Raw genomic sequence first — 27210 nt, forward strand, 5'->3', positions numbered from 1 at the left:
AGTACATTGAACTCATTGCCATGTTCAAGAAACCACTTTGAGATTATTACAGCTTTGTAACATGGAGCATTATCCTGCTGGAAGTAACCATCAGAAGATGGGTACACTGTGGTCATAAAGGGATGGATATGGTCAGCAACAATACTCAGGTAGGCTGTTGTGTTTAAACGATGCTCAGTTGGTACTAAGGGGCCCAGAGTGTGCCAAGAAAATATCCTCCACACCATTACACCATCAGCATGAACTGTTGATACAAGGCAGGATGGATCCAAGCTTTCATGTTGTTTACGCCAAATTCTATGTTCAAAATGGTTATTTGAGTTACTTTTGCCTTTCTGTCATCTCTAAACAGTCTGCCCATTCTCCTCTGACCTCTGACATCAACAAGGCATTTTTGTCCACACAACTGCCGCTCACTGGATATTTTCTCTTTTTTGGACCATTCTCTGTAAACCCTAGAGATAGTTGTGCATGAAAATCCCAGTAGATCAGCAGTTTATGAAAAACTCAGACTAGCAGCAACAACCAGTGGCCGGTGAGTGTATGTGGAATACAGTAGTTTTATTATAAGGAGTATGCTATATATCTGTTTAAAATGAAGGATGGATTCTTTTGCCGCAGACGTCACATGTACATCAACAGCAAACACTTCAAGATAAGGCTTTATTGATCACCAAAGGGGAAATTCATGACATAAAGTCTAAAGTAGACAAAAGTTCAAAAACGAGGAATAGTAATAAAGGGGCTGCAGCAACATGGAGCAGCTGCTCCCCCCTTCAGCTCTGGCAAACCTGCCTTTGCTGGTTGGTGTAAATGCATCACTACTGGTTCGCCAGCGTGGGAATGTTGCCACAGGCACCAGATTTAAAATCTTTTGGTATACTTCGAAATAGAGGTTTACATGGCAGTGATGGGCTTAATCAGCAGTGTGTAAACTTGTTTGACAAGGGCTTGAATGTAATGGAGCTTTAAGCACAGACAGATTAAGACCAGTCAAAGGCCGCGTAGGCCAAATATGTCAATTGATAAAGACTGTTAAATTATTTCAAAGGCATTTCCAAATCTGGGTGAGAAATGCAGCCTTCTACAATTGGAGGACACAACTGATGGATCATTTGTAGTCGCCGTATCACATAATCCATTTCGCATTTCTGGTCTACATATCAAGTCTGGATGTGTCACATGACACTATTTAGGTATTTCTCTACAGGTGGTGATGTTTTTACAAATCACTTTATCTAAACCCATGAAACAGCCACTGCAACCTGAATATATTATTATCCCAGGAAAAACTGCGCCTATTGTTTTCTATGTAAGCCACACCTCGGTGTGATGATGTGTGAGGAAACACCACTGTCTTGACTTGTTTTTGGTAACTTCACCACTATTACTTCTGTCTGTACAGTGTGTGCTATGGAGATCAAAAGATGCAGTGTGTGTACAGTAAATATTAAGCTAGAGCGGTTAGCTCAGCTTTGCACAAAGACTGTCCAAAGACATAACCAACTGTACTGTACAGGCGGATTGTAGTTGTTACACGTCAGTTCTTGTACGATTTAGACAAATGATATAACATGTCATGAGCTTAAGAAGTGCTAGTAGATGGATATTGTACAATCAGACAAACCCAGACTAGCTTTCCCTCTGTTTTCCAGTTTTTGTCCTAAGCTAAGCTAATCGGCTGTAGTTTCTCATCTAATAGACATGAGAGTGGCATCAATCTTCTCAGCTAAAGTCTCGACAAGAAAGCGAATAAGAGAATTTCCCAAAATGCCAAATTATTTTGTTGTTATCATCTGTTGGTTGAAAAAGACACTCTGAGCGTGTCATTTTGGCCGGACCATATCATTTATGAAGGAGGTACAGGTATAACCTGGTCATCAGGTCCTCTGAAGGACCCATTTTCATGCACCGTGCATTTTGGAACATCCATTTTACATAAGGTCATTTGACTATAATACATGTTGGTCTGGTAAAACACACTAATGAGAACAGTGCAAAAATATAACGTATAATATACAATACTATATGTAGAGGCACAGTATAGCACGAGTCATTGGTATCATTTAATGAACAAGATCAGAAAGGGAATCAGTAGCCCAATGCAGTCCACCCACAACACACACTATCCATACCACCACTTGGGCAGAGGCACACTGTGCGTCATGCACTATTTTGAGCTCTGGCAGCTCTGTCAGAGAGGTATTTACAGTGATAAAGTCATTCTCACTGACAGGTGTCCCAAGTTTATTGTAGTTGAAGATTGTCTTGCTGTTAAATTGCCCAAAATGTGTCTCTGCTTGTGTTTACATTGTCGACAACAGCTTTTGGTTGCTGAATTTTGAATGAAACCATTTTTTACAAAACATGCTGAGATTATACTTATATTATATACTTAATATTTTGCTACCCAAAGTGAATGGTTCAGTCATCTTTCACAGCTGAATTATCTTTGTGTCTCCTGCAGTGCTTTATTTTGTGTCACAGTGTGTCCTGCTGTTTGTACGATGATACAGCTTTTTGGATGTGGCATTTGTAAAATAACTTCATCATGGTTTTGATGCCTGATGAGTCATGCAGTAGGGCATGAAGCTCTAAACTAACATTGGTATGTTCAGACACAGACAGATGCCAGTGTGGCCTTTGGCGAGGGCAGAGGTTAGGGGGTTCATGCTGAATGGGCCGGGCAGTCAACTAGAGAGAGGGATTTGCTGGTACATAGTTTCGAGGGCAGCGCTCTGTTTTTGTGTTTCTGTGGGTGGTTGGGTGTTTTACCAGGGCAAGAGGTAAAATTTCTTTCCACCGTTTTGATCTGTGATGCTGTGGGGTTGAACTACATCACAGGACAGATGCCATGGTCAAGTTTAACTTACACAGGCAGTCAGCTGTACATGCTCAGGTTTAAAGAGTAAAGTGGCGTATAAAATGAGCTTATCATTTGAATGGTCAAGGCACATTTAGGCTGCGTTTCCATGGGTCTGGGTTAGCCCACTTTAATGGTGCTGAGCAGCATCAAGTCCTGAATACGTAATTTTTACTGCGTCATCCGTCACGTTCTGAAATCTGAATCATAACCCAATGTATTTTTCTCTTTCATTCATTAATTAATAAAAATTTCATCCAAAGCAACACATTACTGGCTGAGATAACCATGTATTTTGCATGGAATAATGGAATTATACATGATTTTTTTTTGTCCTCATATCTGTATTATATGAATTATAATATCGGCCTTTGAAACACCCATATCAGTCGACCACTAAAACTTACCAATGATACCAGAACTCAAAGGCACACCAACACAGTTTATCTCAGTTTAAACAAGATCTTGGTTTTATCTACAATACTAATTTATTGAATTGTTTCCTGTGGGATTTGAAAGTACATGCGAAAGCAAAGGGCAAATGCACAAACTCAACTCTACTGATTCTGCTTCTTTTTGTCTCTGTAGGAACTGAAGGACCTGACACAGCGAAATGAATGCTTAGATCTAAAAGGTAAGCACCAAAACAACAGCCTGACAGTCATAGTCAACACTATAACTTGTGGGAATCAACAGATACCAAGACTTTTTCATATTGGGAGTTACATTTTTAAAAACGTTATCAACTTTATTTCATGCAACATGCACATATAATGCGCTGCTGCAGAATGGTTAATTGACCAGACATGCATGTATGTCTTTAGGTGAGAAGCTGGACTACAAAGCTTGTGAGTCTCTGGAAGAGATTTTGAAGAGGGTCCAGTTTAAAGTGATAGACCTGGAGCAGACCAACCTGGATGAAGATGTAAGAAGATCCTGCCTTTAAAATCTGTCTCTGTCTTATTTCCGGCCTTCATTTTTTCCAGTGCAGATAGCATACTTCCATCTTTCATCCTTAATTCATGCCTGTCTCTCTTTCTCATATCGTTCGCCCCCTTAACTGTTGCTTTCTGCCCTTAGTCACACTCTGATCCTCTTTTCACTCTTAACGCACTGTTAGAAAACCCATGACAAACACTCCACCTCCTGATTACTCCAGATGTCCACTTGTGTAAACACCATTAGGGGGGTTTGGGTTGTTGACATACACAGATAGAGACAGTGCTGCAGTGTGGAGCAGAGGGATACAGGCCCCGACCACTTCCTGTCACACAGATATCTAAATATACTGTACAGTACTGTATCGCACGCAGACGCAAGCTCTGCTTTTAGCCAGACTCACTCAGGATACATCCTTTTAGGGTAGGAAGGGTCACTTAAATTGCTACTCAATTGTTTATTGCTGGCACTGCCATGTCAGTACTTTCAACTTTTAACCCCAAAATTGATCTAGGCCCTAATCTCCTGCTGTGATAATTGTAGCAGCACGGTGGACTAGTGTCTTTAAAACTGCAGATGGTTTATTCTGTTATACCGTTATACTTAGGGGAATGGCTAAAATCTTCTATCACAGTATATATAATTGTATATCACGATACAGTAATTGTTCTGTAAATTCAATTAAGAGATGCTTTAAAAAAACCATGCCGCGCTATACTTTATCACATTTGATTATTTGGAACATCCATACAAACAAAAACAACAACTCCTGCTCTGTATTTACAGTTTATCTTCCTCCTCGTTTTCTCATCAATCTCTTCTTCTGCAGTAGTTGGCAAATCAACTTATCGTGCTTTTCCATTACCAGTACCAGCTTAACTCGCCTCGACTCAACTCTACTCGACTCGGTTTGGCCGTGCTCCGTTTTCCATTGCAGATAGTACCCAGAGATAGTACTCCTCAATGTAGCAGGTCATCAAAGCGACGCCACACACAACTGCTGACGTAATGTTCAATGCGACACACACACCAGCGACCCACACAGCTTTCTCTTTATTTAAGTTAAAACGTTTCAACATTACTCAGAATGTAAAGACAGATAAGTGGTATGAAAACCTTCCAGCTGTGTTTTCCTCTGCCGTTGTTGCTGCAGCGGTCTGTGTGACGGTGGGAGCAGAGGGCTCTGTGAGCGGGCGGGCGGGTGGCTGGCCAGCCTCGTGAGCTCCTCCCATAGGCCGCCACTTGCGGAGCTCCTTAACTTTCAAGCGCATTTTTGTTCCGCCATCACTTTTCGTAAAACTGTCAATATTCAAAATCTACACAGTTGAGTTCTCACCTCCAAACTTCTCAGAAGTGGATTTAGTGATGAAATTACATATGAAAACTTAAATATAAAACTTTCTGTTGCTGGCCTCTGTCTGGTGCGCGTAATGATGATGCAGTGAATAGTGATTATTCTCTCTGACCAATCAGCAGTCTGCTGTGTTTTCACGTCATATTTTAGTATCGCCTCAGCTCACTTGGAACCTCGACGGAGGTGATACGAAAAAAAATACCTGGAAGCAGGTACAACTTTTCTACAATGGAAAACCAAACAAAGTCGAGGCGAGTCGAGCTGGTACTGTGAAGTGGAAAAGGGGCTTTAGAGGCGCCAACTGGCGCTTCTGCTACCCAAATAACGTTACCTTGCGAGGCAGCGGATAGCACGTTGGAACTCGCCCTGATTTGCTACATGGGCTCACCTGAATATATACACTACAGTATATTGCTAAAAGTATTAGACATCCCTCTGAATCATTGAATTCAGGTGTTCCAATCACTTTCATGGCCACAGGTGTGTAAAATCAAGCACCTAGGCATTCAGACTGCTTCTACAAACATTTGTGAAAGAATGGGTTGCTCTAGGGAGCTAAGTAAATTCAAGCATGTACCGTGATCGGTTGCCACCTGTGCAATAAGTCCATTTGTGAAATTTCCTCACTACTAAATATTCCACAGTCAGCAGTTAGTGGTATTATAACAAAGTGGAAGCGATTGGGAACAACAGAAACTCAGCCACGAAGTGGTAGGCCACAGAAAGTCACAGAGCGGGGTCACCGCATGCTGAGGTGCACAGTGCGCAGAAGTCGCCAACTTTCTGCACAGTCAATAGCTATACTCCTTTAAACATTGTGTGGCCTTCGGATTAGCTCAAGAACAGTGCGTTGAGAGCTTCATGGAATGGTTTTCCATCGTCAAGCAGCTGCAACCAAGCCTTACATCACCAAGTGTCCGATGCAGTGGTGTAAAGCACACCGCCGCTGGACACTAGAGCAGTGGAGACGTGTTCTCTGGAGTGACGAATCGCGCTTCTTTGTCTGGCCATCCCATGGACGAGTCTGGGTTTGGCGGTTGCCAGGAGAACGGTACTTGCCTGACTGCAAGTGTAAAGTTTGGTAGAGGGGGGATTATTATGTGGGGTTGTTTTTCAGGGTTTGGGCTTGGCCCCTTAGTTCCAGTTTAAAGGAACTTTTAATGCTTCAGAATACCAAGACAATTTGGACAATTTCATAGTCCCAACTTTGTGGAAACCGTTTCGTGTTGGCCCCTTCCTGTTCCAACATGACTGCGCTCCAGTTCACAAAGCAAGGTCCATAAAGACATGGATCAGCAAGTTTGGTGTGGAGAACTTGACTGGCCTGCACAGAGTTGTGACCCCAACCGGATAAAACATGGGATAAATTAGAACAGACTGCGATCCAGGCCTTCTCATCCAACATCTGTGCCTGACCTTACAAATGCGCTTCTAGAAGAATGGTCAAAAATTCCCATGAACACACTCCTTAACCTTGTGGAAAGCCTTCCCAGATGAGTTGAAGCTGTTATAGGTGAAAAGGGTGAGCCAACTCCATATTAAACCCTAGTGATTAAGAATGGGATGTCATTAACCTTCATGTGCATGTAAAGGCAGGTATCCATAGTGTAGTGTAGCATAGATACTAAGGGACAGCTCCCGCAGTGGAAACGGTTTTGCGTAATCTCTAATTGTGGACACATTTGTACCGTCGCATGGTATTTATCGTCACATATTTCACTTATCGACAGTTTGTGGCGTTAATGTGCCAAAAAATGTGTAGCAGTTCATCAACAAAGGCAAGAAAGACTGCTAGCAAGTAAATATGAATGTAAGCAATAATGTTTTATGTGGAAGGAAATCCTTTCAGCGTATTACTTAGGCTTCAACAGAGTGTACTGGTGGAAAAACGGCTAATAACCTGAAAATTCCACATGGTTCATTTTAACACAGAAGCATGTGAGAAGCTCTATTATAAAGTACGAGGGATTGAATAACTGTAGAAGGTTCTCCTTCTCCTTGTGTGTGTTTTCTTATGTTTAATCTGAGTTTACCCCACTTTGATTTTAAAAAAATCCGGCAAACTGTCTTGAAGTCATTGTGGCGTTCACACGACGTGACTGATCAGTGACAGGGGGTCACGCACTACACATGCTGACAGTGACTGTGTCACCCGACTCCAAACCACGTTTTGTCAAGAAATCACACGTGAAATGTGAAATGGGAAATGAGGCGAACCTACACATGAAACAGCTGTTGTTTTTTTATTATAAAGACAGCAATTATAAAGACAGAAAAAATATGGGTGAAAGAATGGATTAGCACACGCAGATAGCAGGGATTGTCTGAGCTACAGAGTGAGATGGAGGTGAGTAAAAAGTGTTTTGCAGTGAAAAAGTAGCTGCCTGCTCTCATTGGCAGGATGTGGATGTTGAGTCGGCCGACTCTTCCAGATATTTGGCATGCTAGATATCTGGCAGACGTCGGCGATGTGTCAGAAATGTGTCGGGGAGCCGTTTTGATACATTGGTGAGTAGTTCACACATATCAACTTCTGATTTACCCCCGATCACAGCCTGACAGTTTCCGAGCTCACCGAGCGGCAAATCGGGCTAAAAATCGTGTAGTGTGAACTAGGCTTAACTCTCCTTCCAAGTTTGCCAGCATCACCTAACTAATTTTCGTAGGAGGGTCCACTACAGGTGGTCTACATGTGATTATTTGACAGTGTTGCATGCAAATTACTAAACATTAGGGTAGATCACCCTTAATCTGTCAAAGTGATTGACAGCCTTCAGATTTTTCCGTGATTGTTTAAAAAATAAATAAATAAATAAAGTCTATGACAGAGAATATTCTCAACACGATCCATAAAGTGGAACAGATTTTAGATAGATTTTATTGTGTAAGTTTACTTCACCATCAACCAGTCAAACATAGTACCCAACATCAAGAGAAGTGTGACCTGACAATGGCAACTCTGATTTGGTTTCATAGTATGACAATGGATTATTTCAGGAAGCCAACAAAAATAAGCAATGGACCACACTGTTGCATAACCATAATATCCATAATATGAGGGCATTCAGTCTTCCTTAATCTCTCATGAATTGTTCACTGAACACACAGTGCTGAAAAGCACAAGTGCTCTCAAATTAGGGATAAAGTCATTAAATATTGGTACACATGAACAGAGGCCATGCAGGTTCTCTTAAGGATGGATCCCATCGGGCACGGCTGCATCGCGTTCCGGCTGCCACGTGCCTGCCAGAGCTGATTGCAGCCATTCTAGACGGAAGCCGGCAAAAATTGCACCGGGCCGGACGTCAGGCATAGAGAATTCAGTCTTTTTTCATAATAAAAAAACTGTGTACTATACAAATCATATAAATCAACAATAAACGCACTTAAAACAGTCAACAAAAGAAAATATTTAACAACGTAGCCTATGTACCCATGGTAGAAGCACAAGGACTAATTAGCAAATCAACAAAATCTGAGCAAGTAAGCAAAATCAGGCAGGCAAAAACACTGTGCTTCTTGATGTTGGGAAGCCGTGTAGAGGATGGGATATAAACAGGTCACAGGGAGCTGTGCCCAGTAGTAGAAGCACAGACAGGCAAAAGACAAAAATGCTCCGCTCCTGAAACACTTCCAGTGGGATATGAAGTTGCGCTGAGGGCGGAACAAAACCACGTCGCAGCTACAACGTGATGCAGCAGTGTCCTGTGGAATCCAGCAGTTATTTATAAACAAAGCTAAATGCAAACTGTTCCATTCATGGACAATATTGTACATATACTTTTATAACAGATCTTTGTTTTAGAAAATACACACACACAGCTTAGACACTCACGCACATGCGCACCAGAGCATCACATAATCCAAACAAATGCAGAGTGACGTTTGCATTTTTCCTAACCCAACATGTAACACTGTCCCGGAAATGTGAATGAAGTAGCTGAATAAGTCAGTGACTTCTGACTCACCAGAGAGCAGCATCTAGGCCTGAGACTGAAGCGTCTCGCCTTGGGCTCAGAGGAAATGAGCACCTGAAAGGATAAAAATGGTCAGGTGTTGCATGGGGAGGCGAGAATGGAGGAAGGTGAGATAGAAAAGAAATCAAAAAGGGAAGTGAGAAGAGGGGTTCATCTTTAAAGTGGGAGAACGTACAGAAGATGAATTGATTTGGCGGAGCCTCATATCTGCAGTAGTGGCGTCTTATTGGGAATGCTTTGGGAAGATGAAAGGAGAAAAAATTGTTTTAAGAAGCGTGGGGAGGAGCACGCATGTGGAGCATTAACACAGGCTGGCTTATATTGGAATGGATGTGACTCATCTTCCCCCACCCTGTAGATAAACACACTTGTATATACTCAGTAATGTCTCCAAGTATACACACAGACACACACACACAAAGGGGAAAAGGTTATGAGACTCAACACAACAGCCTGTCTGATTTTGTTACATCTAATCAGCCTCAGTAGAAGATAAAATCATACGCTCATACTACCATTTTAATCGCCGGGTCAAATCCACCAGTTGGCAACACAGGAACAAAAAAATCATCACCAGTCTGTTGATTTTGGTGATTTTAAGTTTTGTTTTAATTGCTGCAAAGTGAAAGACATGACGGGCACAGAATCCACACATGAGAGCTAAAGACCCAGTAGCTAATTTTTATGTAAGAATATGCTAATAACTTATTATGTAATGAAAGCAAATTGTGGGGGAAAAGCAAAATAACCAGCCAAAGCTAGTTTCATCAACACATTCACATACTTCACTCCTGCAGCACTACCAAAACCAAAATGAGATTAAAACACTCCGGTCATATGAGTGTACTTTGGCCTCACACTGCATCACCTGACATTTCACTTTAGTCCTGCATCTGCTCCTCACCAAACAGTGCTTCATGCCCTATGATTTTAATACACTGATAATTTTACACAACTTTTCAGCCTGTAATAAATGGAATTCTTCACATTGTCTTTAGAATAAAGCTGAAATGAGTAGTCAATTAACCGATTACCTGTTTGACTGCTTGAATCAGCGACTGTTTTTTATACTCGATTAAACTTTTGAGTAATTTTTCAAGCAAAACTGTAAAACCTTTCATGAATGTCTGTTTTACACCATTTCAACTGAATATTTTGGGGTTTGGACTGTTGGTAAAAAAATATATATATATATTTAAAGGCGTCTCCTTGGTCTGTCATGATGGGCGTTTCTTCTCACAATTTTCTTATATTTTGTAGAACAAACTATTGGTTAAATGTGGATTAATTTATAATGAGAATAATCTAGAGCTGCCACAATTAATTTAACAACAACTATTGTGATAATCAAACACACTTTAGTCATGTTTTAATCAAAAACGCCAAACATTTGCTGTTTTCAGCTTCTCGAATGTGAGGATTTGAAGCTTTTCTGCGTCGTACAGGAAAGCAAAAAACTCTTTTGGAAAAAATTATAACCGCATTTTCATTTCATTTTCTGATATTATATAGGCAAAACAATTGATTCGATATTCAAATAATCAAGAAAGTAATTGCAGATCAGTCGAAAATTTATATAATCGCCAGTTACACTCAGTCGGTTCATTTTCGCATGTTCACAGATGTTTTCATTTGCAACTTGTAGACACTTACCCAGACAGGTGTCTCATCACTCCCAGCTGTGGCCCTCATGGAAACACTTCAGCAGGTCTTACCTGTCCTGGGGGATTGTTAACATGGCAACTACAGCTGCTTTAGACTATATCTTGTGTCTTTTAGGGTTTTTTCACTGTGACCGACTATGAGATTTGTTTTAAACTGTTGGATTTTAATCTGAAATGCCACAATGGTAATATGTACTTCTCCTTTTCTCTTTCTCTGTATTTCTCAGGGTGCGTCAGCTCTGTTTGACATGATTGAGTATTACGAGTCGGCCACACATCTCAACATCTCCTTCAACAAGCACATCGGCACGCGGGGATGGCAGGCTGCAGCTCTCATGATGAGAAAGGTGAGAGATGAGATAAAAAGGATAAAAATGTTCATAACAAATAAAAAGAAGTTACATAGAAATAGTGCCAAAACTCTAAAAGTCCCTCTTGTTTTCGTCAACTTGGTATTTGATCGAAGGCTGTTCCACAGTGTAGCACCAGTATAAATAATAATATTAAAGAGATTACAGATTGAACTCTGACAGAATAAACAGGACAATGGCAGTGTCGAGAGAAAGACTTTCTTTCCTCAAAGAGGGCTGTGTAGAAGAACAATAAAAGTAATATTTGGAAAAATAAAACAGTGTGATGAGTGTGTTTTTTGTTTTTTTTATTAAACCCTTATTGAGACACAGTCTCTTTTACATGGGAGTCTTCTGTTTGTTGCATTGAGAAAGCTCTTCGGCCTTAAGACCAAACTCTGTGCAATATTTAACATTAGGCATTTTGTCTGGCCAGTAAAGAAGGTGTTTAGTCTAAAATACTACTGACTTATACTCAGATCTTTCCCTCTACTTCTGGGGGAACTTGCTTCGTGCAGCGCTTTTGATTTCTGTCAGCACCCAGAAATAAGGGTTGGCCTTTCCTCGCTTGCTCTTCCGAAGTCTTGTCTTTGACCTTTTATGGTACACTTTGACGTCAGTCATCACTTATTACTGTTAAGAATACAAATGGGTTGCCAGGCAAACACATGAATACATCACTTTCAAGCAATATATGTGAGAAAACACATGGATACAAACAGCTGTTGGTTAGTTTTAACAGTTTTTTTATCTAACAAGGCATGTGAAGGAACTGTTGATTGTGTGTCAGAGAAATAAGGGCGTAAAAATCACAATTTCATACAGTTTTTGTATTATTCTATACTGCATAATAATTTAAGGTGTAAGAGGAAGTGTGAGATGATGGAGGTAACAAACATATCCTAAACCAAATGTTGTAAATTAACGATGAATGAAAAAAATCCATCAATTTAATTTGTATATGTACACTATTTGGACAAAAGAACTGACACCTACACATTTCGTTTATGACATCCCATTCCAAATCCATCGGCATTAATATGGAGTCGGGCCCCCCTTAACAGCTTCCACTCTTGTAGGAATGCTTTCTTCAAGATTTAATCTGGGAATTTTTGCCCTTTCATCCAAAAGAGCATTTGTCAGGTCAGACACTAATGTTGTACGAGAGGGCCCGGCTCCGTTGTAGTTCATCCCGAAGGTATTCAGTAGGGTTGAGGTTGGAGCTCTGTGCGGGCCAGTCAAGTTCTTCCACACCAAACTGGGAAAACCATTTCTTTATGGGGCTGGCTTTGTGCACAGGGGCATTGTCATATTGAAACAGGAAAAGGCCAAACACAAACTGTTGGAAGAACTATCGTCTAAAATTGTATGATGTAGCATTAAGATTTCCCTTAACAAAGACCACACCATGAAATAACAGCCCCTAACTAAGGTATTAGGACAGGGGTGTCCCAGGACTTTTCTCCATATGTGTGTATTTTACTAGATTGTGGAGTTTGTGGATATTTCGGCTCGGCTGAGGTTCACTGCCTGTCCTGGCAGTGTACCGCAGTGATCAACACTAATCTGTTTGACCAAGCCACAAATTACTTTGCTGTGTTTATTATTAATACCGTGGCCTATTTATTTGTCTTACCCTCCTAGAGGGGAAAACATCTCATTCTTAATCACAGTTACTAATGATACAGTGAACTTTACAGTGAAGTTTTATGAGCACCACAGTCGTACTGTAATCACAACTATGACTATGTGAGAAGCTAATTTGTCATCTGATCAGGGTTTATAACAAAAGACATTTCCTCTGTCTACAAGCATTGTGGTGTCTGATGACTAATGAAGAACTTCCTCCAGACAACACACACACACATATTCCTGTGTCGTAGCTTGCCAAAATAAAGTCATGGTAGCTTATTTCAGCAAAGCTCAATAGATCTTAATGCACTAATGCTTTGACGGTGCGTGTCCTTGAAATCGGGAGGTGAGGCTTTTTGCATATACGCCATCTTTGTCATTCACATCTGCCCATTTGAGGATAACTATATCCATGTGAGTCTGGTGAAGCTCTCAGCTGGTGACATCAGTTTACTTCAGCAGCTATAATCACATGTAACAAAAGCGTTACTGGATTAGGATTAAAGATCAAAGGTATCTCTATGAGGATGCAGAGGTGGAAAATGTGTTTTTGTGTGTTAGCCAGATGTCAGAAATCTGCTTGCATGTCCACAAAACAACCTCATCTCAAGATCCACATCTAACCAGTGTAATTATGCCTTTATAATTGTGTTATTTGAATGCCATTTCTGATTTGGGTGTGTGCCGTTTTATCCAAGCATACCAAATGAATTATATCTCTGTTGGCATTTCCCCCCCAGACAAGCTCTCTGCAGTATCTGGATGCACGTAACACTCCCCTGCTGGACCACTCGGCTCCCTTTGTAGCACGGGCGCTCAGGATTAGTGGCAGCCTGGCCGTCCTCCACCTGGAGAATTCTAGCCTGTCTGGCAGACCGCTCATGTTACTGGGTAAGATGGGCAGAGCGCCGTGGGAGGTGACGGGTCCTTCTGTTGCTGATATTTTGTTTTTCTTCTTTCACACACATCTCCCTCTTCTTCCCTCACCTTCCTTTATCATTTATTTTCCTGGACAGCTACGGCTCTCAAGATGAATATGAACTTGCGGGAGTTGTACCTGGCAGATAATAAGCTCAATGGCCTGCAGGACTCAGCCCAACTTGGCAACTTGCTCAAGTTCAACTACAACATACAGATCCTGGACCTGCGCAACAACCACATCCTAGACTCTGGTACTAATGAAGTAGTATGATTGTTTTATGGTCTTGTATGTTTTCTCAAGGTGGGAATACTTTGTTAAAAAGATTTGTTTATTGTACGTGCACCTCCAATACGTATTCATAAACTCTGATTAAATGTTTACTGGTCCTTGTGGGAAAATTACCCCATTGTAGCGAAACCGATTAAGTAATTAAATACATGTAATAATCTGCATATGGCCATGTGTACATACAAAAATATTATGGCATACTGGCCAATACAAACCAGTAAAGCAACTAATCTTCGTCAAGATAGTTGGTTTAAACACTATCCCAGCGTTGGTATGTTTTGATAATGTGGTTTCATTTAAAATCAAATTACTCTTCAGACCAGGAAGCAAACAAAAGTTGGTAAAGATTATTATGTTGATTTCATTCAGCTCTCACACTCTAAATATCGCTGTTGGGAGGTCTGTATTACAGACTTGACTAATGAGCTAATCCAAGTATTTTTTGCTTTGCTTTCCACCCCCACATGTTGTATTTTCCCATTTATACTTGATTTAATAGATGCACACATGACACTAAACTCATTCTAGCTTTACAAGATGAATTTAGACTGCAACAGTTTTTTGGCAATTATGACCCAAACAGATAGGTCTTCTTGCTACTAGGACAACTTACAACATGCTTTATGTGAAAAGTGAAGATCTGCAAACAGATATGATATTTTGTTAATCTTGATCTTTAGTCTAAATACAGATGTACTAACTATTCTCTGTACTGGTGTCGGTCCATGTTTGTCATCACAGGTCTGGCCTACGTGTGTGAAGGACTAAAGGAGCAGAGGAAAGGCCTCGTCACTCTGGTGCTATGGAACAACCAGCTCACACACAACGGCATGGGCTACCTCGCTGCTGCACTGGTACATGCACAGACACACAATAAAGCTAGCCTGCTTTTTAGCAGGTAGCCATTCTGCAATCTGCCCAGCCACCACCAGCCGCAGTACACCTGTAGCCACTGGAGTATTTCCTAGTTAAACATGTGAACATAAAAGTTTGCAAGCAGTATTTTAACCTCGATCTTATTTAAAACAAATAAGATAAAGATCTTTGTATTTACTGTATCGTTGTTAGATGAATAATGAGTCACATTTGCATTTTACTAAACAATCCGCTGTTATTTCCTTGTGTAAACTTGAGAGTGACAGGTGTGTAGGTGAGAGATTAATGTGCTGTGTGGATCTGATATGACTGGATATTTCCACGTAAGCTCCTCATTAATACACCTGACATTTTGTGCACGTCATATCTAGCTGAGTGAACAGACGTCAGGCTTGTCTGTGTGTCGCACCATTTTGTCTTCTTGGTTTAATTTCACAGCTGTCTTTCACTGATACTCCATTGATAAAGTCACTGGTCTCATGTCTGTTGTTGAACGATAGCGTTGTCTTTGCACTCATTGTTCCCTCGTTGTTTTAGCACTACAGTGTGTAAATGTATTGAGTTAATGTATGAGTTATTACAGCCACAGCGTTTGCACAGCAGCAAACTTTTTTAATGTTCAGATGTTCTATTGAGCTGCAGCACATTTCTTACTCACATTATTACCAGTTTATCGCCTGTTTTGAAATTATATTAATTTTGTTGACTCAATATATAATATAAAAACGTATTTGTTAACCCAGAATTTAGCTGCTTATTTCATTTTAATCGGATTATTTTTCATAAACGAGGGTTTGTGTATAAAGAGTTACTGGTATTATTTACTGCTACTGTCCATCTATATGTGTGTCTGTATAGTTCATCTAATGTGTCACTTGTAAGAAACTTGTGTTATTACAAAGAGAGCTTATGCAGATGAAAGTAAGTCCTTATATGGAGGTTGGGAGGTATTTCAAGGCATGATAAGCTAATTTAATTTCTGTTTCTTAGCAGTTAAACAGATGTAAAAAATAATCAGGACTTTGAGTGATCAGGGAGACTTTAAGGATTTTACTTATTTCGTATTTTTTAGAAATACATGATGATTTTGCTTTTGGAATATAAAAGATTGCGTTGTTGAGCTCTTCTTAGAAATCTACCTGCTGGTATTGAGGCTACTGAGGCTTGTGAGATTGTGCAGGACACACAAAAATGGCCTAAAACACACAAAGAAAGTCCCATGGCTGCTGATTAATAACCCTGGAGATAACCACCGTGTACTTGATTACCACAATGCTATGAGATGGTAAATGTTGGGCATTTAACAGTAACCAGTATAAGAAGAAAAAGATTGTTGTATAGAGAAAAGGAGATTTCTTACATATAAATGGAAGGAGTCTTTGCTGTTCTGACAAAAAAAAAGGCTGTATATACTATGTGGCTGTCATGCCTGTAATACGTCTACCTGTGTGCACTAGCTCAAAATGTGTTTTGGAGTGGAGGCCTGAAGGGAGTGGGTGGGATTTTTTCTGTTGGATGTACTTTCGAAATGTAGCTGATTCTTGCTTGTTTCTCCAACGTCGCCTACCCTAGCTTTAAGTTGTAAACTCTCAGTAATGTCAAACTCTGTACGGTGACGAAACAGAAGCCCTGAAAAAGCTACTGTTTAAACACATACTGTAGTTTAGAGCTCTGCAGTGAATTGAATTTTCTTTTCTGTTACAATTTTGGCTTCCAACATCATGAAAACAAGATAATCCAGATAAACCGATTATTGTGCTGCATTTCGTTTTGCAATGATGCTCTTGTTTTGTCTTGTGTTTATAAATCCGGCGCACCCCTTTCCTTTATAGTGTTGCATTTTTGCCTCCTCCTAAAAGCCCAAACTCACTCTCAGCCAAGGTGTGACATATTTAGTTCAGCTCAAGCCAAGATGGCCAGGGTTTTAACTGGTATAACTTGTAAGCCATCATTAGCTTTAGCGTACTGCATTTTACACTGCATAAATTAGCATAGGGGCTTGCAGACTTCCTGTACTCATAGCTTAAAAATTACATATTATTTATACTCATTTATGCTTTTTCTACTCACTGTTTGTTGAAGTAGCTGCATCCCCCGACAGAACACTACGGTTAATGACAGAGTTATGTAACAAGTTGTCATCAGCTTACTAGTTTACTGTCACCTGCTAAGCCCACACACACGGAGCCCCTCAGCAGCCCATCCGCCCACTTAAGCAAGTCACCCCTGGGGAGACACTGCATATTTAAAGTTAAACAATGTCTGATTTCATGGGCTAATTGGGATCTTTGTGGTATTTCATATATAATTACTTAACAATAAAAGGATTCGATTTTAAAAGTTCAGTAAATGCATGATGTTGATAAAATGATTGTGTTTATGATATTTGCCATAATCGAGCAGCCCTACTGTAGTTAGAAAGATAAAATGTACATTAAATATTTAAGTCTAATGGGAATTACTGGCTCATTCATAATACACAGGTTTCATGAGCACCATGAAACACATTGTGGATATTTTACACTTAATATTAGCATAATCACAGTGAATCATCTCATTACTGAAGCATATTTATGTTTCCCCAGACAAACGCCAGCTGTTAAAATTTCAGCTTCTTTTAATGAATGTGGTTCTGTAACTGCACGCTCCTATACCTAAAGAAATGCCTTCTCTGTTGTCCTCTCCCTCCCTCAGCCATGCACCCAGAGTCTGGAGACTCTGAACCTCGGCCATAACTCGGTGGGTAACGAAGGCATCCATAAGCTGAAAGACGGACTGATTGGCAACCGTTCTGTGCTCAGACTGGGCCTTGCTTCTACCAAACTGTCATGCGAAGGTGGGAACCCATGCACCACTGCTTCAGTGTTTGTGCAGGATGTTTTGCTGTCTTGCATGTTTTGACTCCCGTTTCTTTCTCTCATGTGTTCTATAGGAGCTGTGGCCGTGGCTGAGTTCATCGCCGAGAGCCCCAGACTGCTGCGTCTCGACCTTCGAGAGAATGAAATCAAGACTGGCGGACTGATGGCTCTGTCGCTCGCCCTGAAAGTCAACACCTCTCTGCTGCGTCTCGACCTTGACCGGGAGCCCAAGAAAGAAACTGTGAGCATGGGGACAAGGCACAGGGAAGGGGATAAAGGAGAGCAGGTAAAGGGCAGAATATAGTCCAAAATGGAAGTGGACATTTATCCTTCATTGGTGTCTGCATAAGCAGTAGTAGGCATATATTGTTCTTATTGTCAATCTAAGACCAAAACCAATCGTCTATACCCCTGTTCTCCTGTGCCATATTGCTCCATTATTGTACAATAATAAACCGATGGCACATCGGTGCGCCATCGCCATCGGCCCAGCTGTTTGAAGAAATTATTTAAATTATTTAGATGTCCCTGGACTGTTTTTAGGGTGTATTTCTTCAGTAGGGCTACAAACAGGGTAGACAAGTCAAAGTATTAAAAGGACTAATGCAACCGTGGTTTTGGGCCTTTCATTGGCTTCGTTCACAGTAACTACAATACAGAATAACACTAGTAGATAGCTGACAGGGGAGAGATGACAGGAAATGAGGGAAGAGAGAGACATGGGCCACCAGGGCGCTCCCAGCCCTAGCTTTTAAAGAAAATTGTGTTTTGAAAATAAGATTATTTTACAGACTTCAACAGAAGACGGAAGGAAGGTACTTGCTCAAAAGGTCATTGCAGGGTTTGGCTTTGTTATTTCTGGTGTTCTTGCGGGGTTTTTTTACATTTTTGAGACTTCTTTTGTTTTGTTTTGTGTCTCAGGTGAAGAGCTTCATTGAGACACAGCGCGCCCTGCTGGCTGAAATCCAGAATGGCTGCAAGAGGAACTTTATCCTGGCTAAGGAGAAGGAGGAAACAGAGCAGAACATGAGGCATTCGGCATCCATGGCTGAAATTGCCACAGAGGACGGGACCAGAGAAGAAGAGGAGGAACCAGCGCCAGAAGAGAAAGGGAACAAAGAGGAGAAAGAGGGAGAGGAAGTGATAGAAGGTGAAACAACAAGAAATGAAGCACAGACGAGCAGCCAGTCAGGAGCGAGCTCTGAGATGAGCGTTCCTCAAGTGATCCTGGAGTCGGACTCGGACACAGAGGATGAGGAAGAGGAGGTAGTAACGAAGTCTTCTTCCACGTCAAACTACTCCACTCGCTTAAACCAGACTGCTCCTCAAACCCAGACAGTTGTTGCACAGCCCGTCCTCAGTGCCTCACATACACCCTCCTCCCCATCTGCCTCACCTGCTGGTGGGCCAAGTGTCATATCCGGCATCACCGTCAGAGAATCCGCAGCTCCTTCCGGCACCCCTCCATCTCCTGGTCGCTGTATATCTGTCTCTAGTCCAGGGAGGGGTCATAAGATCTTCATGGTAACTCGAGTGGAGAGCCCCCCTGAGCAGCAGCAGCTACAGTTTCAGATAAATGCACCTGCAGCTCCCAGCCAGGTTAAAGAGGTCTCAAAGAAGCCTGTAGTCGCACCCACAACACAGCAGACACAGACGCTGCCCTCATCTCTAACACCTACGCAAACACAACAGGAGGACATGAAGGAGTGCTCACCTGTTCCGTCAACAGACTGTAAACTGGCAGAGCAAAGTCCTGTAGCACACGTAGAGTCCGCACCAAATACAACACAGACCCACATACTTGAGCCACAGCCTACAAGTCAACCCACAGAAGATGTAACAGCTAGCACTTTAGACCAGACAGAAGCGACAGATCCAAGTCAACAAGCACCAGCTCTGCCTTCAGATTCCTCATCAGTGCAGGCTACGGCATCTTCGCTCACTGACGAGGTAACAGATAGCAATGAAAGCCCACAATCTGCGCCAACTTGTGTAGAAGGGAAAAAGGAAGGAGAGGAGGAAGGTCTTATAAAAGATGAGGGACGGGTGATGTCCCCTGATAGCACAGAAGGAGAGTGTAAACAGTTAGATGAACTGAGGCAAACCCAGACTAGTATCACTGCAGCAGAAACGCAGCAGAAGCCACGAACGTCTAACCTTGAACAGCTGCAGAATGACCTAGCATGTGCATCAGAGGAGACCCAGGCACTGAACCAAACAGAGGAAGAAGAAGAAGAAGAGGAGGAGGAGTCACTTCCACCACAGGAGAATCAAGACACACCAGCTAACTTGTCAGAAGATGAAAAACCCAGTTTAACAGAGAAAGAATACAGCCAGCAAACCCAAGAGGAACCATGTCCAAAGCAGCAAACAGAGGCAGATGAACAGGAAGTAGAGCCTGTTCTCGCTGTCCAGACTGATCAACAAGCACCATCTGTCACTCAGGGTGGAGCTCTGGACTCAAATCCTCCAGAAACTTCAAAGAGTCCAGAGCCTGCCTCCACTGGGTCTGTGTCCCCGGTCGAGGGGGAGGATTCACCGGATGAGAGCTCCGCAGACGAGGACGAGTGTTTTGCTGAGGCTCCGGAGGAGGTGTCCAGTTCAGCTCTTCCCAACGGCCTGAAGCCCGAGTTCTCCCTCCATCTTCTCGAAGCTGAAATCCCCAAGCCCGGTAGCTGTGTGATGGAGCATGGTGAGTGACCATAATCACCGATCTATGAACAATACATTAACATGCGCAGTTGGTTTTAGGTGTGAAAATCTGTTTGATGTGTCACTTGTGTAGTGAGCGTCAGCTGTGGACAAGACCTGGAGGAGCTGCTGCTAGAAGCCAGTTTGGAGACAGGGAGAGAAGCACCATGAGGCTGTAAGGTAAACATTTATCTCGATGAGTGCATAAAAATAATCACAAGTAGTCATAGATTCACCGGATTCAAAGGGGCTTCTAGAAGGATTTAGTTTTACAAAATCACTTTACATCTATTAGTGACCTAATGCTGAACAAGTAGGTCATTTTAAAAATGAAAATAACTTCTTCCCTCCTATAATTATACTGCCTTTCCTTCCTTGAACAATATCCCATTGGTCTTTAGCTCACATCTCATTAAGGAAGTAGAAATACAATTTTATGGATCATTAAAAGGAAAACTACTTTTATATACACTTTAAATACACCAGTGTAATTGCTGGGAACTTGAAACACAGTGATATCACTAAGAATGGGTCCAACAGGGAGAGAAAACGGAGGCCAATTCTAATTATTACCCAAACTGTCGGTCGGTCAGACTTCCTGTTAAACTTTGACCTGCCATACTTTTCTGTGCAATGATACTTTTGGTTTGACCTCAAATTAAACTGGTTCTGGCTCATTTAGAACCTGTCTCATCAGCATTCTTTTTTTTAAGCTTAGGGGTTTTTTTCTGACTACTTAAATCCACATTACGTGTAATTGCACTGCAGCACTGTGGCTGAACACATCTAATATAGACAATGATGGACAACTGCAAGTGCTGCTCTGCTGGAAAAAAAACATTGTGTACTGGCTTCAGACACTGTTCATGCTGAGCAAAACAGTTTTACCTACAAGATGGAGATATTTATAAAGCTAGAAAGGTGAGTGTAATCTGTCATTTGAAGTTAAAACATCACTAAGCCTGATGCTCAAACATAAGTCAGTCAATTGGATAATTAGGTTTGCTGTTATTGATTTTGGTTTTGCTAATTTTCTCTGCCACATTCAGGACTAATTTATCTCCTGTGGTACTTCCACAGGGACTGATGACCGGAGAAAACGACACCCAGAGACTTTGTCTGGCTCTACTACATGAGTGGTTGCTCTATGTTTTCGTCATTTCTTTATCTTTACCACCAACACAACTTTTTTTCATAAAGGACAGAAGACCCGATGTTACAGTTGAAGCTCTACAAGAAAATACAAGGAAATTAAGGAAAAACACAAAAAGAACATCAACGTCTCGAGCTTGGCTGTGACAAAGAATCTATATCCACACTACATCAACCACTGAATCACACATACACATGCACATTGTGAGGAAGAAAGGGGAAAAATAAAATCACCCTGTTATCACTACATTTTGTCAATCTGCGATCTTTACAAACAAGCAGCCGCCTGTGAGTGGGGAAAGAAGTGAGACAGGGGACAAAGGAGGGAGGATAAAACACTAACCAAAGACGGAACACAGACTTCTCATGGCCCTACCTTTTCTCTTGTGTAGATTTCCACTGTAGTTTCGGAAAATATCTAGAAGTTGAAGTTTTTGTCACAACACACACACACAAAGACATGACGCTGATAATGAGAAATGTGGGGTTGATGGTACAGTTGGAAGACAAAATAACTGACGGACCCCCTGCTGAGCGGACCTGCTAGCTTTAAACACTTGTACTAGAGGTGGAAGGAGGTCACCGTCAAAGGCTTTTATATCCAAGGAAGCTGAAGATGATTACAAGTCTGTTTAAATGTCAAGTTTTATGTCTGCGTCTCCATACCCGACCATTCTCCTCCTTCAGACACAAAAAAAAAAACCTCTTAAGGGACCTCTGCCCGAGTGACTTCTCCCTTGTCTGTTTCTCATCCTCTGCTCACATTGGCCCCTCAGGAATTGGCGTCCCCCCTCCGGTCAGTCTCCTCAGATATGATGCGGAGGAGCCGCAACTGTCTCTCCCGCCTGTCTCCGCTACAACAACAAAAAAAAATTTAAATCACTTTTGAAAGTCACAAAGTCGGAAGTTTGCTCCCAGCTGAAAAACTAAACTCCTGCTAAGTGTTGGAAAGCTAGATGCTTCTGCTTTTTTGAGTTATTTACAGTAAAACGATCTTTATTTTCCTCGACTCTATTATTGCTTTTGTTTGACCGTTTTTTGTTGTGTTTAACTGTTTCAAGAAAAGCAGCTCGGTCTCTGTCATCATCTCCCCTCTCCTTCCTCCTTTCCCTCTGTCTTCCACCGGTACTTTGTGCCATCTCACCTCTCTGGCTCATTATTCATGTTGCCTTCAACCTCACCACTTCAGATTCAGTCTTTGTTTTGTTTTTTTGGCTGCTTTGAGAAATCAGTTATTTTGTATTTATTTTATGGTTATATGAGCCTTCTGATTTTTTTCCCATTTTCTTCTTCACTCTACTCATTTTATCGTTTCTTTTCCATTTGGGGGTGAATTTTTAAAGATTAACCCCATTTTTGATGTATATTTCAGATTCAAACTAGAGCAGATATTTAGTTTTTGTTTAGTTTTTTTTGGGGGGGGGAGTAATTTGTGTTGGAAGAAAAGGTAAATATTATTGAATGGTTGACTGGTGGCAGTCTGGGTGCAGTAATGAAAGCAAACACAAGGAAGCAGCAAACATAATAGTTCACATCAAAAAGTCCTTGTTGTTGTTTTAATACTAGTCTGCTGGGTGAAGCTGTTGCCACAAGGGGGAGCTGGTGGTTGTGTTTTCCTACAGTGGCGACCATACTAAAGGATGTCACAGTCTGAACAGCATCAACAGATGTCTCTATTCATATCCAGCTCCTGTCCTGAATTTTCCAGGAGGAGGGAGTAAAACTTTACATGAGATGTCAGCTGCATGTATGTTGCATTCAACCCTCCTGCTCCTCTCCACCCAACAGATAGTTTGCCCCCACTGTTTGTTATGCTTTAATTTTTAGAGATTTTTAATAATTTGTTAACTTAATTGAAATGTGCTGGTAATCACAAAGATCTGTATGGCGAAATTTGTTCCTCTCAAATAAATGCATGTAATGACTAATATGAGTGAACGTTTCAATGAAATTTCTCTGTTTTGGACTAACAGAAAGAAATGTGTTCAGATCACGTTTGTTTGAGATTTTTGGTTACAGCTGGTGACTCTTTTTCAGATGTGTGACCTTTTGAAACCTCTTATGAAAATGTTTAATTTGATTAGAGACTAGCTGTGCAGAGTTATTATGTCACTATGAAAGCTATACTGGTTAATGGATACAATATTAAAAGGTGCAGTCCCTATAAAAGTAGGTTTTTATTTTCACTTTCTGTTGATCAGTACCAAAAAAGTAATTACATGTGTTATGATTCAGTGTTGTCTAACCAAGTCCACGGAGGTTTGAATACTTGTTACAGCCACTATCTGAGTGAGTGATAGAGTGGCTGTGCAAAATGACAATCACATTTTGTTATAGTGAGACATCAGGCAGGTAGATTATGTGTTGGCACTAATGTACAGCCCTTCACAGGGGCCTTAAACCAAACCTGGCACTGGTTCCCAACCTGTGAATATAAAAGCAGAAAGTTGTTTTTATTGCCCAAAATTACATTTTCTGGCATTTTTCCAACCTTTGCTTTGTTTTCTTGTAATAAGGTTTTAGGTGTTTCAGGCCTTTTGACCACTATACAAAAATACAACTTAGACCAAGAGTCTACAGCCATGCTAGCAGCTTGTTGAGGCTGTTTTTATGCTGTGTGCACGTCATATGGGATGGATAGTAGAGATGGGAGATTCCCATTGCTTTCACATTATCAACATGGTTGTATGATTACAGAGTTGGTCATGTGAGGATTAAAATACTTTGTATTGACGATGTAACACCGTAACCATTTGGGTTTAATTACATTGAATAGTATTTCGCTGATGTAAGGCGTCCATATTAGTTTGGTTTTCAGGTACTCCTGTAATATTAAGCATCAAGTCATAAATTCCGCAGCTTCTGAAAAGTCCAAGTTTCCCAGTTGAAATTACAATTTGGAAGTTTGTGAACAGTATTTATGAGTATTTTTCTATCCATCTGTCTCTCATCTTTTCCTGTAATACAAAAATAGTTGATGAATCCTCTTGAACTTAGGGGTGGTTACATATATTTTTACAATATAATGTGATTTGGGGTGATTAGATAATCCCACCCATCATATAAAACTGCACTTTACAATTAGCTCATGTGGGTAGCTAGCAGAGTCTTATCATAGAAAGAGATGTTTGGATTTCAGATGGCACAACCTTTTTTTTCACATTTCCAAAGAATGTGGTTGAGATCTAATTTGTCCATTTAGAACCAAATGGAGAAAACCTACTGGAAGTGAACAAATAGTGCAACATCGTCGCCACTTTCTGCTCGTCATGGTGAGCATTTCAGAGCTCGCAAGCTAGCTGTGAATGGTGTGATAAGCAACCTGCTCTTTGTCCTACAATTTATGTGGTGTTGTGTTAAGCAGAACTTTGTTTTCTGTAATCTTGGATGCCAGGACATAGATAAGAGGACAATAATCTTTCCCATCACAGACATTAATCCACAGCAGATAAAGACTAAACCTCCTGACCCACCAAGGCATTTTTTGTTGTCAATTGTTTGGTAGCAGTTTTGAGGTTTGGTGCCTTGCTCAAGGGCACCTCTGTAGTGCACAAGAGGTGGACTGGCACCCCTGGAGCTACCAGTCCACACTCCCTATTGTGGTCCTTGCTGGACTTGAACTAGCCACCCTCCTGTTTTTAAGCCATGTCCCTACAGACTAAGCTACACAAAGAAAATTAATGGGGGTAAACTTTGTGTTGTGTTCACCCTCATGGCACAGTCTGACCAAAATTTGCTTTCAGTTCATTTCTATGTGAAACGGGATGAGACATAGTTGCAATTTGACCCACCTTCATGCTTCACGCAGAGTTTAGTCTGATTGAACTCAGGCAGTAGTTTTCAATGGTTCCAAGTGCTCTTAAGGTTAGGTGTCCCACAAGGATGTATTCTAGGTCCTCTTTTATTCACCATATACATAAACAATATTATCTCCATTCCAAATTGTAATGTAGATTTTTATGATTATATTATTTTTATGCCACATCTGGCCAATGCAAATCTACAGTCTGATTTTGATACATTTCAATGTTTTAAATTCTGACTAAACAAATTGTATGCTATTTTCAAGGTCAGTTTAAGAGTATCCACCCTACTGTATCTGTACCCTTCAGGGTTCTCAGTTTGAAATTGTTGAGTCATACTTGTTAATCGGACTTGACATTAGACTCACTTTTTAGACCTATGTGAAACACCTGACAAGCAAACTGAAAATCAGGTTTTTGTATAGAGTCAGATCAATCTGTGAATTCTTTTGTTTCTGTCCATATTTAAACTGTATATGTTTATTCTTGTTCACAGGGCTCTATTTAAAGAGATCATGTTTCACCTGTTTAAATAAAGCTAACGCACTCACAATGATAATGCTAACATGCTGATGTACTGCAGGTATAATGTTCATCTTAGTTAATGTTTAGATTTGCAAAATAGCCCTAAAAAAACTACAACAGAGGCTGATGGGGATGCCATTTGTTTTCTGCCCTGATGATGGAGCTAGAGGAAAAGTCAGGGGATAAAAGTCCATTAAGTGCCATTAATCCTGATGGGAACATGAATGACTGATCCAATTTCATGGCATTCCCTCCGATAGTTGTTGAAATATTTCAGTCTGGACCAAAGTGGTGGACCAATCAGCATTGCCACAGAGCCACGCCGCTAGCATGGCAAAAAAAATGATGTGCAAAATATTCAAAAGCAACACCCCTTTCCAAGAAGTGCACCCCTTACTCTAGAATGCTGGTTCCCAGTCTGCGGGTCGGGACCCTACAAAGGATCACAAGTTAAATCTGAGGATAAGAGAAGCAGAAAAACATGTTTCTGCTAACCAAAATTATGTTGAAGTTCTTCTAAGCTTCGCTTTTGTTTCTTGGGATAATTTTCGATAATTGTATCCGTTTCATGCCCTTTAAAAGTATTTCAGTAAAACCCCTCACACCCTGACACGTTGTTCACGTTTCCTGTAGTGAGGGTGTGTAGCGGTGGCACAGGGTTGAGTACAGGGTGGGAGCTCTGCTCAGTATGTGTTACTGAAATTCTCCTCTTAAGGAATTCCAGGCTGCACTAATCCACTCCCGCCCAATAATGCTCCAACAGTACAGGGTGGAGAGTTTTGAGACAGTCAGATGTTATTAAATGTGTTTTTAATTACCCTACAACACTTACAAACTACCACGAGTCAATAGTCTCTAACACAGGGTCCTTTTCGTTTTTTCAACTGCAAATCCTTTATCTGTAATCTAAATCACTGGTTTGTAAACTTTCATGTTATGATCCCTCAGAATAAAACATTGTCTACTCAGGCAACCCCATCTCCTTGGAACAACTCATACATATATATACTACTAATTTGTTTTGTCAGAACTTTTCCCTTAATTTCTAATTGACTCAGGACAGCTACTCACTTGTTCAATATGTCAGTGAGCTGTGAGCAATTTTCAGATGGTTACATATTAATATTTTTAGGAAATAGATTTATAACTAAATTGAACAATCAGGCAAATACTTTCTCGTGCAGCAGAATTGTTTAGCCATTTTTCCTATCCTGTTATTTTATAACTTTGCTTTCTTGCCAAGAGTTTGATGAGAAGATCGATACCACTTTCATAGCTGTACGTTAAATATAAAGCTACTGCCAGCAACCGCTTAG

At 41.0% G+C, this 27210-nt stretch overlaps 1 protein-coding gene across 4 annotated transcripts in view; it reads left to right on the top strand.

Moving 5' to 3' along the window:
• ppp1r37 (protein phosphatase 1, regulatory subunit 37) overlaps positions 1 to 23494 on the top strand; it is a 47803-nt gene extending 24309 nt beyond the window's left edge. For 3 of the 4 annotated variants that reach the window (XM_046073031.1, XM_046073033.1, XM_046073034.1), the window contains 11 exons: positions 3452 to 3497; positions 3688 to 3788; positions 11025 to 11144; positions 13520 to 13670; positions 13796 to 13951; positions 14731 to 14843; positions 17560 to 17701; positions 17798 to 17964; positions 18645 to 20415; positions 20509 to 20594; positions 21495 to 23494. In XM_046073031.1, the coding sequence (XP_045928987.1) occupies positions 3452 to 3497; positions 3688 to 3788; positions 11025 to 11144; positions 13520 to 13670; positions 13796 to 13951; positions 14731 to 14843; positions 17560 to 17701; positions 17798 to 17964; positions 18645 to 20415; positions 20509 to 20585 (2844 nt within the window). In that variant the 3' untranslated portion in view covers positions 20586 to 20594; positions 21495 to 23494. The remainder of the gene's footprint in view (positions 1 to 3451; positions 3498 to 3687; positions 3789 to 11024; positions 11145 to 13519; positions 13671 to 13795; positions 13952 to 14730; positions 14844 to 17559; positions 17702 to 17797; positions 17965 to 18644; positions 20416 to 20508; positions 20595 to 21494) is intronic. The other variant, XM_046073032.1, reaches the window with a different exon arrangement.
• Positions 23495 to 27210: the final 3716 nt, after the last annotated feature.

The sequence above is a fragment of the Micropterus dolomieu genome, linkage group LG17, assembly GCF_021292245.1.
Source record: "Micropterus dolomieu isolate WLL.071019.BEF.003 ecotype Adirondacks linkage group LG17, ASM2129224v1, whole genome shotgun sequence".
Lineage (NCBI taxonomy): Eukaryota > Metazoa > Chordata > Actinopteri > Centrarchiformes > Centrarchidae > Micropterus > Micropterus dolomieu.